The sequence below is a fragment of the Actinia tenebrosa genome, unplaced genomic scaffold (genome assembly GCF_029948245.1).
Source record: "Actinia tenebrosa isolate PJP-AT-01 unplaced genomic scaffold, QUT_ActTen_1.0 PGA_scaffold11__36_contigs__length_13525064, whole genome shotgun sequence".
Taxonomy (NCBI): domain Eukaryota; kingdom Metazoa; phylum Cnidaria; class Anthozoa; order Actiniaria; family Actiniidae; genus Actinia; species Actinia tenebrosa.
Window position 1 is genome coordinate 4,572,957 of NW_028292571.1, and position 15,932 is coordinate 4,588,888.

The following is a 15,932-nucleotide window of genomic DNA, read 5'->3' on the forward strand; positions in this document are numbered from 1 at the left end:
GCCAAAACCTGCCCAGTAAAACAAACAAAATCAACTTTCACTCATATGTCTATGTACTGTTTACCGAACTTTCAAACAAAGACGAAATTATACAAAGTTGATAAAGGCATTGACTCTGACAGCCGCTTTGTTATGTGTGAAAGTCATTAGAAGATAAAACACAATGTAATTAGTAGCTTATTATCATAACAGCCAATTAGATTAGCATATGCCATTGTCCAAGGCGACCACTTTAGTGACATACATATTCAGAAGTCCACGCGTGGCTCATGTTTGTTGATCAGAGGTATTGATCCGCTGTTGCGAGTCACTCAAGCTTGCTTGGTCAAAGCCCTCAGATTGACGTTGACATCTGTGAGGGGTTTGTCTACAAATAGAGCTTCTGCGATCGCCTTCTGACACATGAACCAAAACTGTTCTCAGGACCGCTTCGACACTGTCAACCCAGCCTATAAGTCAGCGTTTATGGAGCTCTCGAGTACACCCGTGTCTCATGGATATAATTCCTACAATCCTGTTTCTGCAAACTACAATCCGTACTCTGTTCGGTACTACCATGGACCAGCTGCTCCCGAGTATGGACTACCGTGTAATACAAGAAACAGTTTTCCAATGCAAATGTTGAACCACCATCCACTATCTCATCACCCTTACTTATCAGCAGCACCTCTGCAGCCATATCCAGGAAGCCACGATCTCATTCATGAAGGTACAACACAAGTGGTTCTAAATTCTCTTATGATCTGCTAATTTTTGTCATTATGACGAGGTATTTGTAAAAAAAAAAAAAAAAAAAAAGGGAAATCGCGGGACTTCTGGTGATCCTTGGGCGAGGATTTTGTAATGGTGAAACCATCTCCTTTAGCAGTTAATGCATCTCATATAACACTTAATAGAACATTAATCAAGTCGTGTGCGGACAGGTAAAATCTAGTGATTTAGTTGTTTTGCACGACTTAGCATCACTTAGATGCATATTACAGTACTTTCCGGTTTGTTCAAATGCTTGTGAAGTGAATATCATTGATACAATTTTGTTTTGATAATAAAAACAACATCTCATCATCTTCAACCAATTTTTTTTCATATTACAGATAAAGACCAATGTGACGAGCCTAGACTGAATGGCAAAGGCAAAAAGGTTCGCAAGCCTCGCACTATTTATTCCAGCTTTCAACTGAGGGAACTGAACAAGAGGTTTCAAAAGACACAGTATTTGGCTTTGCCCGATAGAGCAGACCTTGCTGCATATCTTGGACTTACTCAAACTCAAGTCAAAATCTGGTTCCAGAATCGGAGATCCAAATTCAAGAAGACCCTAAAAGTGGTACAAGACAACCAGACCAATGGCATCAAAGAAGAAAACACGTCAGATGGACAGCCATCGTCTTCTCCAACTTGGTCAGTCAGCAACGCAACAAAAGATCCAAGTGTCATAACGATGGTTAACAACAAACCACTTCAGCAACATACTCCTCAAACAGTCGATCCCTGGAGCATACCTTCATCCGGCATAAAAGGTTATACCTCAAATGCTTTATCACATCCTTCGATGATGAATTAAGGAAGATTATTTAGAGAGACAAACTTTAATTACTTAGACGTGTTTAAGAATGATATAGAGACTGTAAGGTATGCAATCTCAAGAATATATCAAATACACACACATTATATATTGCTAGATTATTAGAACAAAAAGGTATTGGAATCTTGTATTCTCGACAGACAGTACAGCCATAAGGAGATTACTTTCAAGATTTCTAAGATCAGAAAATCAAAGCATTGTTAAGGGCAGTCGGATACAGAGTAAGTTTTTTCAGCCGACTGAGTTAACCCAGCTGACTGCATATAGTAGGTCTTCGTCGTCAAAATCTAACCGTATCAAAACTAAACTCAGTCAACAATACGAGTATGAAAATCGAGTTGACAAAGTATGAAATCAAATCAAATATTTAAAAACTGTATAGAGATCATCATTCTTTATATCATCATTCCGATTTTAATGAGCATTTCCTGTAAGTTATACGAGAATTAAACCAACATGTTCTTAAATGCCGAAAATTAGTTAAAATGGACTTAGGAAAAAAAATTCCTGTATATACTGAATTATTATTTAACTCTATGCAACCGAATTTTGCTCTCGTTCTCGGAAGATAACGCATTGCATAAATATATTAGTGAACAACTGGAAATTAGCCTACTTTTACCGCTTGGAACAACTTTATTTCTCTTGTTGAGAAAAGAAAATGTATATAAATACTTAATAAAGCTTCAATTGAAAGTTATAATTGTGTTTTATGTTGTAAAATTCGTTTAAATGTTTGCAGTGTTTTTTGGTGGAGATTTAGGGTCTTTGGTGAATTTTGATCTCGTTTTAGTCCGTCAGTCTACGACAACTGATTCACTTTTTTGCATTCATTTTGACTTTTGCTTCAGTGATGCACATTTCCCACTGTGGGAAATAATGTTAAGGAAATTTCACGAGGATTGATGGCAGGTTTTTAGTCGTTTCTTTAATGATATGATCATTTAAGAATATTATATTGCGGTGCTGAATTCAAAGTGGCTGTTATATGGAGCGAATCTTAGCAAAGCCTTAGGGAAGAACACGGGTCAAATGTTGGAGACTCATCGGTGCCTAGAGTAGAGTGTCCAATTGGAATCACTTCACTGTCAAAGGGTAGCTAACTCAAGCCAAATCCTCGCTTCCTTCAATTGTCTTTTCAAAGGGTTAGTTTCGTAGCTTCTATGTGTCTAAGATTTACAAGAATGGATCTCAACAAAGACGAAGGCATCACGCACAATTGGTCAAAGTTGCTTGAGAATGAATCATGACTCTTTTTCAGAATTCTGTCTTGGGTTTGAGTTGGTAAATCAATCGAGCGAGACATTGACATCTGCTCGTAAGATTGCCTCTAGTGATCTTTATTTTTCTCTGTTCTATTCTTTTCTTTGTCGAGTTTCAGTGCGAAGTGTGACATCTTTAACCTCTTTACATAATCGTTAGTTCTTGGACATTCATCTTTAGAATTTGCCTAACCAGTAAAGTCGTTTAAGGCATGAATAAAAAAAAGACAATAAAACAAAGTTAAACAAGCAAAAACCAACCTGTTTTTTCATTTAAATTTAAATTTTTTGTTAGAAATAAAATTCGCTATATTTAACTAACTTAATATTTTCGATTTTTTTCCACTCACAACTATTTTGAGTTACGTTCACCAAGAGCTTTACTATAAACTAGGCACAGTGCTCATAATTCTCGCTCTTCTGCATTGTTACAGGAAAAAATTGAGATGAAAAATCTGCACTTCGATTTCATAATTTTCTTCCCTTTAAACTTGTTCATAATAGTAGTTCGGTGCTATTTTCACAATTGAGGTGAATTAGGTGACTTTATACTACAGGAAGATTTTCCAAAAATTAAATGAAATTATTTTTCAATCTTTTGTATTTTAAAGAAGGGAATTATAACTTTACTAATACTGCAATTTTTATCCTGTTTTATTTCTGAGCTTGCTTAGTCTTTTTTACTAAACATATGAAATTTGATAAAAATAGAATTAAAATTAAAAGGCGATAGACGATTCCACGAAAAAGGTGTTGCTTTCTGCCCTAACAGTTTATCCTATTTTTGCTTTCTTTAAAATTTTCTACTTTAGAAAAAGAAAACAGAAAAAGATTGTGACGCCAATTGAAACATATTTGCAATAATTACCTTTGGGCCAAGTCATCTGTCTCATAAACGGTCTAATTTACTCAACTTACCACCCAAAGACTTAGCAAAATATATTAACCTTGAGCCATAATAGATCATGTTGACGGGGTTGTGGTTAATATAAACGTATAAAATTGTTTATGAAGATGATTAGTTTTTCCATCTGCAGCAAAATTGACTTTAATTTGGGGAATGGGTCTATTTATTCATTCGTTCGCCTACTTGTGTCGGTCCTTTCGCTTTTCTTTATTTTATCACCATATTCCATTTTTGCATCTTCTTTCCCTATTCCTTTGTTTTCTATTTTCATTTAGAAATTCCTTGCTCCCTTCCTTCCTTCCTTCCTTCCTTCCTTCCTTCCTTCCTTCCTTCCTTCCTTCCTTCCTTCCTTCCTTCCTTCCTTCCTACCTTTCTTCCTTCCTTCCTTCCTTCCTTTCTACATCCCATACAACGGCGCGTTAAATAAAATTAAACGACCTCGACAAAAAACACTGACTTCTTGATAAAACAGTACTGAATTTTGATCGAAAAATGTACTGTTTGAAGGTTAAAAAATCCCAAATATCCATGTTTATATCACCATTTTACCTTTATGCCATCTGTTTACAATTGGCTAAGTCACTTTTATATTTCTAAGACACATTCAGAAAAACTTGTCTCGTAGAAGAGGGAATTTCAATACTGTGATACAAAAAAGCAGAAATTAAGGCAATGTAGACTGGAACTAAAATTTAAAAAAGGATTCCAACTTGAACATCGTTTTTTCAGCCCGTAAAGGGACTCACTATTGTTTAGCTATTTTGGTGATAAATCGCTCTGTATATATTTTTTCTTATTTAGATAGTTATCTGTATGTGCTAATGATCAAGGACAAGTGGTTACAGCTAATTATTACGAGAAATGCTGAAGTTTGTTTTTAAAACAAAAAATAATTCAACATTATCCAAGTGATGATACGAATGACACGAAATGCTCTACTTGCTTAATAATTGTGGAAAATTGCCTAAGATTTCGTCACTTTATTTGATCTTTATTCTTTAGATTTAAACGGGTTTTTTCCCCTAAAATTATAAAAAAGAAAACGAAACGAAATAACGTAACAAAACGGAGTCAAAGATCCGTACATCATGCAAGAATTACAAGAGATCATTTGAAATTTCAGTGTGTTTTCATAAACTTGGATCTGATGCCTTCAAAAACATTCTCAGCTCATTAGAACTTTTTTAAGATTACCAGTCTATAGTAAATATTTCACAAACAATAGTGCTAACAATATCAGGATTATTGATCTAACAGTAGAGGCCATTAGTTTCCGCTGCGGTTTCTCTTAAACAAAAATGTGCTGCATGCTTTTTGTCTTCATTCCAGTAAATTGTCCTTCAACCCAGCTTTATTGTACTTAAGACGATCCAAATATTTAGTTCTATTACCTCATTAAATAATTGGATTGATGTACGTGATAAGTAAACACGGCTGGTTTACTTTGCTCTTAATGAGTGTCGTAAGTAGCATCCTATTCATTATGAACGTGGATGATTAATGATAATAATGTAATGGCTCTATTAAGTCCCAATTAGCACTTCCAGAAGAGTTCCTTTTTTTCTTCTTGTATCTTTTATTTTTCTTACAAATCTTGATTTCCTAATGAGAGAGAAGAGACTTTACTTCTCAAGTTCTACTAGAAATGTGCCGCGACCACAGCAGTGCTTAGGAATGAGACATAAATCTTGTGCCTAACTCACCACAATAATGATAACTCCTAACTATTGTCTTGATTTTTCACACATCTTATTCTTAATTGGTAAATGGCCCCTAAGTAAGAAATCGCATATAATTACCTTTGAGAGGATTACGGATACTCAGCCTAGCTTGACCTCAAACACCTAACTATGAAGTATGACAACCACTTTGGATGTTTATTTTACATACTTCCGAACTCACACATATTAACTTAAAAACCACCTTTCAGATATGTTTTGAGAAATTAATGGTGTCTCGATGCAATTACGTGATTTCTGCGTGAAAAGGTGTTGCGAAATCCGGCTAAAACTGTAAAAACACGCTGGTTTTCTAAAGATATTTCTATTGTTCATCTCGCTAATGGATATAGTGATATTAAGTCTCGTTACGGTTCATCAACTCATTATATACCTTAATGGGGTATATGGATGCTCGGCAAACAAAAGGGCGCAGGGTTTTGTGTTGTTTGTACCAGTAAAGCACCTCTTTTGTTGAACAAGAAATCTGAAATCCTAGTGTAAACATATCCATTTCGAAAAATAACTCTAACTGCAATAACCAGAGACTGATGTCTTTGTATAGCGCCTCGATGAGGGTAATGCATGAACGTCTCTTTAATAGCGAAGATATCGTAATTACAGGTCTTTAAAGCAGTTAACTTCTAACAAGCCACTTTATAGAAATCCCGGTGTAATTGGTATAATTTATAAGTAGAAGGTCGGCATGCCGAACCCGTGGTACTTGCAATTGTCAACTGCTCTACAAACAATGCTTCATGATCACTGAAACACCCTGTTAGCGGGAGGCCGAATCTCCCTCTTTTGACCCCTTACTTCTATTATCAAACCGGTCTTAAATATGAGTATAAGAATGCGTCTACTATGCTGCTTGTAAATATTAATGAACGCCATCCCTCGTCAGTACGCGTCAGTTATAACAGCGATAACTGTTTGTAATTGTCGACAACGATAATCGCTTTATCGTCATTATAAGTCATTATAGCAATTCCAATTATTGTTTTATAGACGAGTGATTTCTTGAACGAACGTGGTAGCTGAGTGGTCATTGTAAGGGGTTTTTTGGGTGTGGGTCTTTCGTATTAACGCATTGACCGAAACGTTTTGTCATGTAAATTATAAAGAGGGGGGACGTTAGATAACTGAATCGAAGTTTTGTGAAAGAATTCGCTTGTTAAATAACAATGGTACTGTGACAATAAATTCACATGTGTCAAGGATAAGTATAATCGAGATAGGGGAAGTACTATAGAGTCAAACATCTTTGAGCATTGAACTTAGAGATCAGTGCTATATTCATGTAATAAATATGTGCCTTATATACGTAGAATATTTAAAAAATGTTTGTCTAAAAATACTTTATTAAGTGTCTAGTCGTTCTAGCGCTTTCGCACTCAATTAACTGGAGACACTTTTTCACACACACTGCTACGTTCGATGTTCTATGCACACTACAATCAGATTTTTAAGACCAATCATTAGAAGGAAAATAGCCTAAATACGGCTAAATACATTAACATGTACACAGTCTAGTTCCTTTTCCTAACATTAATCTCATTACAGCTTCCGATTAGGTATTCAAGGGGATTAAATTGAAATATTATTTTTTGGAGGGGGAAGGGGGCGGGGATTTATTGTAACTCTCTTAATAAAGAACATCATCCGCATTTTTTTGTGTTTAAAAAAAACTTGAGTTGAAATGATGTATAAATGCTTAACAATGAGATGATCTTTATAACATGACTCCTTCCAAAGAGTGCGTAAGATCTAGTATCATTTTCAGAATGATGTCTACATATTCAAATTTATGGCCCGAGGCGCCAGAGATAACTTGTTCAATAGGCAAAAAGGCAGCTGTTAGAATCAACCCTTTGATTATAAACATGGTTCAGTGGATGTTTCTGGATTATCAAATAGTAGCCTGCGTGCAGCCAGACTTTTCTCTAAGTTAGGTCGGCTGCACGCAGGCTATCAAATAGCTGATCGGTTAGCTTTGATAGCTAGTGAAACGAAATACAAAATCAATATCGTGGCCACTTCGGGGGTGTCGGCAAAAGGATCCTGCTGTTTTCCGGTACCACCGGGCTGACCGTCAAAACAAACACTCTAGACTCATTAGAACTAAACCTATGTGAAATTAGAAAGAAGTGGGCTAAAAGGAATGACGTTGGGATATATTTTTTCTTGCTTTGTTCAACGCAATTAAGATGATATGTTACCATCAAAGAAGGGTCTCCTCTGACCAAAGTTTTACTTGCGAAGAAGTGGATTTTTTTTCTTTCAAATTTTGAATCTCCAAAGAAAAAAATAAATTCAATACGAACAATTGAAGTAGACACAACCGGAAAGTTTGAGTAGCTTTAACGACTAACCAGACCATGGAATAACTGTAAATAAGACATGTTTTTGCCACGCAAGGTATAACGGCATGCAAGCTTTAGTTTTCCATAGCGATGTTTGGAAACATTCAACATACCTATGAACGTGTTTGCACTAATATCGGAAAGAACTATACTTAATTCCACTTGTGTTTTATCTCTTGCGCATTTGAACACTGATCAGGGACTGAGTTGCGCAATGCAAGTCAGTTGCGTAACGTTATCTTCATCATAATCATAATGATTATGATTAATTATAAATAATGATTCGAGTGAGACTTATTATTATTATATCATTATTTGATTCTCCAAGTTGAATTAGGATAACAAATATTTTGCAAAGTCAATGTTTCGTAATTCTTGGGCTGCCTGTGGCGTTATAGCTGCCATTGTGGTTGTTAGTGACTTTGAACTGAAAAGATGTGGTCTTGGTGTCCTTTCTCATATCATGTTGTATCTCAAATTCAGAGGACTAATTCTTTTGAACCAAATATTCATTCATTTTTCAACCAACACGACGGCAACGCCTTTTGTCCTTCTATTTCATGGGAACGGATGCACGCCATCAATACGCAAAAACATATTAAACTATTATCGACAGTCATGCTTCATTTCATTATTACACGAGAACACACTCATAGTTGCAGTTTACTCTTCCGTTGAGACCTGACCATTAAAACATTACGAGTAGGCACATATCAAGTAGAACAAGAGTGCAGACATAACATTCAAGTACGATGAGGATTACAACTCTGGAACTGACTAGAAAATTCCATTCCAAAGAAATAGGAGGCAGAAACGATGTTAGTTATTTGAAGAAGGTTCAATTTTATCTTTAATCTTTAATGAAGGTGCTCCTAAAACAGTTTAGACTATACAAGGAGATTAAAATAAAAAGAACATTACTTATATCTTCAGTTGGTTTGTTTGCTTACGTTTATCTGTGTTCCAGACCTTGTTATCGAGAGTGTCACTTAAGTCCTGATATAAAGTGTTGTATATTTACTTGAACTGTTGACATGTTAGTCATCTATCATTAATTTGAAGAGTTTAATTCAATATTTTTCAAGATTAAAATTACATTTAATTATATTAATTGATTAATTTCATAATAGCGTGGATTTGTTCTTGAGAAAAAAAGTCGAAATTTGGTGTCAGATACAGTTTCACGCTTAGCCGATTTTAGACTTTTTTTTGATAACGCGCGCGGTATCCGCGTTGCAGGTCCGAATAACAAGATTCATTCTACTGAAACGACGGCTCCAATAAAAAGGAAGGAAGGAAGGGAGATAGGGAGGAAAAAAGGAAAAAAAAAGATAAAAAAGAAAAACTGAGAAGAACTTAACGAACAAACAAATGAAGTAAAAAATAAAGGAAGGAGGCAATAGTTTTTCGATCGGGAACATATTTGAAAGTTAGGAGTAGTAGCGGGCTTTATTTTCATTTCAAAAATACGAACGTTTTAATTAACATGTTCTGAACAAGGGTCCATATTGCCAAGGTATTTTTCATTCGTGGTAAGATTGACCATCATTATACGCCCTTTTCAATAATAATTATTCATTAGGAAATTTTTAATTATTCTTTTTAATAGGCGTCCGGGTTTGCTGTTGTTTTGGTGTATATGTTACCATAGCCATTTTGAACAACTATATTGCCAACGGCCATATTGTCCCGCACGTACTTGACGCATGTACTGGTGCACTGGTTTACGCCACCTTTACGCAAACAAACACAATCTTGCTCTTTTACTCCGACGAAGGCCAAACGTCCGAAACGTAAGCATTGTTGGAAAAGTTTTATACAGTGTTTAACTATATTTTTCATTCACTTGTTGTATTCAACAAGCATCTCTCAACGCGACAGATAACGCAGTCTAAACTAGTAACTACTGGTCGTCATCTTCACCACCTGTTTTACCACTTATTCTCATTCTTATTCTTTCCGTGTTTTTCGAGAGATCCCCGATTGTTTACATAACCTTGGTTATGTTCGTAAAACGACGGGTCTCAACCGAATCGCGTACTTATGCAGAGGATACATATCGGTAAAACTTGGCCAGTTTTAAAATACGAAATGTTATGCTTAATGATAAAAAGTAATAAAAAAGTAAAAATACCGAGAATACAGAACGACGTAATTTTCCGAAAAACAGTTTTAATTGACAAGGAAAATTGTTATTAATTTTGCTTGCGGCGTAATCTCTAAAAACCCGCCTCTTTAGGACTTTCAGCCACGTCAAGTTTCATCAGCTTCAGACTCGCTCTAAGTCAACCTCTCTTGTCTCCCACGAGAATATTTTATTCGAGCGAAGAAGTCGCGAGAGGTCGCGAGCCAGTAGAGATACACAGAGGGCGGCGGACTTTGCAAAATTTTAGTTTCATACGAGTATCAGAGTATATAACATGACGTTGGGCTTCCTGTATCAGTCGGTTAAAGATTAAAGAAACTTTCTCAAATGGCAGGCTTGCTCCAGATATCTTATAATAAAATATGCCCGAAAACGAATGATTCAAAGTTTATACAAGAGTAACAACTTGTTCACTAAATTAATTGAATGTAGCTTGTATTGAAGTAAGACACAGCCCTTTATCATGGCTGCTACTAATAAGGTAAATCCCTACTGCATACCCCGCAAATACATACTGGGAACGGAGGCGCGAAGTCGTCGCGTCCGGAACGATTTCAAGGACGTCTATTTTCTTGGGCTATATACTTATTTCAATAAAGTTAGTCACCAAAAACCTAGAAAGCTGTGATCGCTGAGAATCATGGGGAAATGTTTTATATCCAACAAGTAAAGCTTTTGACACAAACTGCAGCAGTTGAGGATGCTCAGAGGAGGTTAACTTGTAACTGGTAGAAGATCTCAAGTCCATCAACAGTCATCAAGCGGTTGAAACATGTAAAATGTATCTATCCATAATCCTTGTCGGTCTCAAATTGGTAGCTATTCAGGTGACTAACTTTATTGAAATAAGTGTACGTTTCAATTTTTAGCCCGTCATCGGAACTATCAGTTCATCCCGGTTTTCTCCATCCACAAAACTGATATCAATATGTTAATTCAGTGAGAGTTGCGCGCATAGAATATTGAATGTAGTGCAATTGTGTGCGAGTGCCGGAAAGTGGTCCAAATAGACCACGTTAGATATCTTAAAATTCAGACTTGATTGAAAGGCTTATCATAGTAATCCTTTATGTATGATACGATCATTTGGATCACCCAATACATTTATTTGTAGAAATAAAAAATGTATGCACGACGTTCCTATCTTTTGGCAATTATAAGAAAATTTTGGTACAAATGCTAGTCGTTTCACTACTCAACAACTTTATAATCGAATCTACAGCAACTATGTCTACTGATCCCGTTAAATGCTTAATGCAATTAACTATTTATCGAAACGCCTCGGTATCTCGAACGTGGCCTATTGGAAACCAGTATTCATACTCATTTCTTTAGTCACACACAAAAAAGGAATTTATTCATAGCCTTGAAGATTACGGCGAGACCCTTAAAAAGTGTCAGTCAAAGATAAAGTGCCTAACTCCAATATAGAGTCATTTTCTCGGCTTAAGACAAACAAGTGAAGTGTCTTTTCTGATTGCTTGAGGGGGAATTGATACGACAACTCTTAAAAAGCAAGTACGAGCATTAATTAGTTACAGGACTAATTCTTTACTCTCGAGGCAATTATTTAATGCGAAGACCCGTGCCGAGCTGTGAACAAAATATACTAAATGATAAATAATATAAATAATATTATCAAAGTCGATCCAAACGTGAGCTGTCAATCACTGAAAGCGTGGATTCAATACGCCCTTTAATACACTTTACCGACGATTAAGTAGAGCAAAACCACAGCTAACCCAGAAAATAAAAAACCCTGCGCGTTAAACACGCTATTTATCAGAGATTCCACTAAGTCTTAACAACACGACTTAGTGACAATACAAATGTGGTGCTAAGAAGAAATTCTATTTAGTTTATTTGATTATAGCTGATAAATATTTAGGTAACGTGTGGTTATTTGATGTGACTGATAACTATTCAAGCCCTTAGGATATAAATATTGGATTGAGAAGCTGGTTTGGTTAGTTGTTCTTTTATTTCGAGCTTCTTTCATAACCACATGTTTCACTGTCGTTCTTAGTTTAACAATGTTACTCTTGAATACTTACTTCACACTCAAGAGGGACGAAAGAGCGTGGATTCCGCCCCAGAATAGATGTGTACTTCGTATTAAAAGTCGCCAGTTTTCGGATCAGCTAGCAAAAATGCAATCGACATTGAACTACAGGCATGTTTTTCCATTCAGCTTTTGGTTTTCAGTTCAAAGGCCGTTCGTTTTAACAGTCTTTTTAAAAGGTTTAGCGTGGTTTTATACGTATATAAAGGGACTAATTGCCCCTAAACACGTGTTTTTCATTTCTTCTTTATCTCTGTCTACATCAGTGACTGATAACAGCACATTAGATATTAAAATTTTGTTTAAAGGCAAGTAAAACCTATATTTTGTCCAGGCTAAAATGCAGGAATTTATGGACAAATGCTTTTAAAATAAAACGTCTACTTTGGAACATTTTTACTAGAGTACAAACACTAAATGTGTGCAATAGTTATCACTATTTAGCAGTAAATAGCACTATTAAACAAAAGAAAACAATAGAATTAGCATAAAATAACACTATTTAGTGATATTTATGTTGCACACTTTTAGTGTTTGTACTCTATGTTAAAAACTTGTCTGGCTTTGGAGTACTATTTTAAGTCAAATTATGAATTTCCCTTGTTCATCTAAAGTTTCCCAGATTAGAGTAAATTTGAAACTGAAGCTGACTGACCCCAATTCATTTTCTATATTAAACTATAGCTAAATTTTGTTTATGAGCTGGTGGCAGATAATAGACAAACTTACCATTTACTTAATGATGGCATTTTGTCCGGCTTCAAATTGGATCGTGAGAAGTTGTTCAACACGCTATTCTTGACATAAATCATCCTTGCTTTCCCCCATAAATCCTCATGTTCCTTTCCTAAGCGTTTCTTTTGATGTTTACAGTGAATCATATAAGCAAAATGGTTTAATTGTTGCAAAAACTATGAGCTTAAATAACAAAACAAATATGGCGGACTAAAGCTTCGTTCGTTACTTCAATATCGATGGGAACCCTGTGACGTATATTGATTGGACCAGTAAACAGCTGTTTTTTAACCAATAAGAAAAGTGGAATATGTGACCAATCAGAAAGGGTTATTTTGGACTACAGCTTCTTACAAAAATATATTTATTACGAGCTTAATAAGTGACGTTATTTTTTGTTATTTGATATCCTATTTATCGGTGTTATAAATTTTGTTTAAAGTTTTATAGTAAATACTTCAGTAAATGGATCATGTTTGCATATCAGAAAAGTTCTATGGTTTTCTAATGTTGTGTAGGTGGATCTTGTGTGTGATCCGGTGATCCGGTGTTACCATCTCCAGTGCTTCTGTTTGGACACATAAGCCATAGGGGCATTAATACTGACGTATCGCTCCTCATTGTTGTAAAATGCACGGCAGCTCTAAGCGCTAATGCAAGCAGTCGGTGAACTATCTAGCAAACACCATTTATAATGTGAAATTCATAAGCTTGTTTGACAAACAAGATAAATTGTGGCGGTCTAGCGTCGATACAAACACCATATAATGTTTGATGAACGAAAGATGTCTGTACCCAAGATAGACCACAATGCACCATATCAGCTATTCCAGTAAGGCCAATTAAGTGTGTAACTACTCAAGGCCGTAGAGGCGTATCCAGGATACCATGAGGAGGGGTACTCCACACGAAATCCACAAACTTATCATCCCTCCCTCCCTCTCTTCCTCTAAAGCCACATGCACGTAGAAAAGAGGAGGTCACAGCCACTCTAGGACCCCTCTGAATACATTCCGGTCAGGGCATACCGGATCTGAAGCAGTTTATTAAAAACTGGCAGCTGTATAAAAGCTCTAGTCATCTGAAGCAGAGGTTTTGCTGCAGCATTTAATTTCCAGCACTGTAAATGTCATATCAAGTCTTACATAACTCTGCGACTTCTGTTGCATCATAACGTTAGTGACATTTGAGGGTTCATAGAGGAAAAAGCAACTTCATGACAAAATGGACCATCAAAACTAGTAGCGCCAGAAGAATGGTTCCGCCAACTCGGCATCTTAAAAACACAACGAGGACAATGGTTGTCGGTATGCATAGTTGGATGACACGGGAAAAAATGTCCAGGAAGAGACATAGAAAATGCTATATCAGCTGCAATTTGGCGCTTTAGTTTCGTTCTCCTATTTTGAAACCAAATTTTGATCTGGTTATCGCTCAGTTCGAGTAACTTTGCCAGTTCATTTCGTCGCGAAATGGTAAGATATCTGCTGGATTTGAATTCTGATTCCAGGACTTTGATTTGGTGATTTGTAAAAGCAGTTCGTGTTCTTTTCTTTGAACTATCTTTGCTTTTTCTTCTTTCTCGAGTGCGATCTAGTTGAACTGTTGAATATAAAATTCGAGTTAGTATTTGAGTCAATATATAAGGAAGAAACAAATAGGTAAATACAAAGATCTTGGTCATTATATAAAAAATATAGACTTAATTAACCCATTCAGAAAATACACGGAAGTCAAGAGTCGTGCGCATTAGAATTTTATATTATGTTCCGCTGCACATGCAGAGGGAATGTTCTTTGTATCATACGACTATCCACACCCTTTCATTAATTTTTTATCGTAGGTACTCTCTTTACGCTGATGCTCTTTGCAAGAAAAGTTTGTCGCAAACGGAGTGGTAGCGACGTTTCTTTCTACAAGTTCATCAAAGTAGTAATGTTGCGTGTCAAGTTGCACGATCACTCTTGCTTTTACCTCAGTATCGATAGGAAGAATGGACTGCGATTTAATCATCCGATGAACACCCCCAATGTCGGCTCATTTTGATGTTTTTGTTATTCAAAGTATTTCAATCAGCAGATTAACTAACGCATGACGACCAAATTCATTTGCCTAAACTTTTTAAATAAACACTGAATTTGAATCATTTCTAATTCCACATAAGTCATTATTAGTCGCATCAATGCAATAGCACCAAGACAATAATCGTGTTAAGACATGCACCAACTAATAGGGAAGTAAAGTTCATGGAGAAGTATATTATTATACTGAGGATGATCTTTGTTATAAGCTTAGTGCCTTGAAGTACGTATACAACAAAGGATAATATATATAAGGCAATACACTAATTTGGAATAAAAGAAGTGACACTAATGTTTAAACTAGAGCATCAACTGCGATCAGGTTTAAATGGGGTTATCATCAAGTTCTCAGGTTAAGACCATTCTCTTAACAAGATTTAAGACACAGTTTGATATCAATAATCATAAGTATACTCACCTATGTTGGTTGATGTTCCCTGGTGCGCGATTCCTCGTGCTTCTGGTAAAGATTCCCAGAGGGTTCGTGGAAGATGCATTGGAGGACTAACATCGAAAGAACTACTCATCCTGCTCAAAGAATGTGGATGATATTCCTGAGAATACAGCTGCCCATGGATCGCCCTTTCTGGCTTCGGTCTATGGGGCTGTTGTCTCGAAGTCGTCCCAAGCAGGGCTGCAATGGAAAAGCCTTGACGGGGTGACTGAACTGTTTGCTGCTCAGCGCTTTCCATAAGGTTACTTGACTCGTTGATAGGCCCAGAAATTAAGGGAGGAAAGGTTCACGACTTGTGTGATTACGAGCCCGATATCTTGTGTTTGCAATGCCTTTATCCGTCCAATTAAACATTTAGCGTGTGTTTTATAGCCGCTATCAAGAAAACAGGGACCTCATTGGTCGAGCTAGCCAAACAAAATTAAACTTTTAATTATAGAACAAATCTACAGTTAATTTGATACACATCACTTGTGTTGGTATGTGTTCACGAGAGTGCACCCAATTTCTTGACAGAATAACCTATCTGTTTACAGACTGGATTCTGTGAACCAGTAACCTCTGTGAAACATATATATTTCCCGGCATTCAAACCCAGAAGACACATAGTTTTCTGACA

At 36.1% G+C, this 15,932-nt stretch overlaps 2 protein-coding genes across 2 annotated transcripts; one reads left to right on the forward strand and one right to left on the reverse strand.

The window, feature by feature from the left end:
- Positions 1-310: 310 nt before the first annotated feature.
- Positions 311-2,288, forward strand: LOC116292935 (homeobox protein Dlx1a). Its single transcript, XM_031700283.2, has 2 exons — positions 311-709; positions 1,095-2,288. The coding sequence occupies exons 1-2, from the start codon at positions 403-405 to the stop codon at positions 1,562-1,564; spliced, it is 777 nt and encodes a 258-aa protein (XP_031556143.1). The 5' UTR covers positions 311-402; the 3' UTR covers positions 1,565-2,288.
- A 9,655-nt stretch (positions 2,289-11,943) lies between these two features.
- Positions 11,944-15,717, reverse strand: LOC116292934 (uncharacterized). The gene is made up of 2 exons (XM_031700282.2): positions 15,278-15,717; positions 11,944-14,380 (listed from the first exon to the last, which is right to left on the reverse strand). Exons 1-2 carry the CDS (start codon positions 15,549-15,551, stop codon positions 13,947-13,949), a joined length of 708 nt encoding a protein of 235 aa, XP_031556142.2. The 5' UTR covers positions 15,552-15,717; the 3' UTR covers positions 11,944-13,946.
- Between the last annotated feature and the right edge of the window lie 215 nt (positions 15,718-15,932).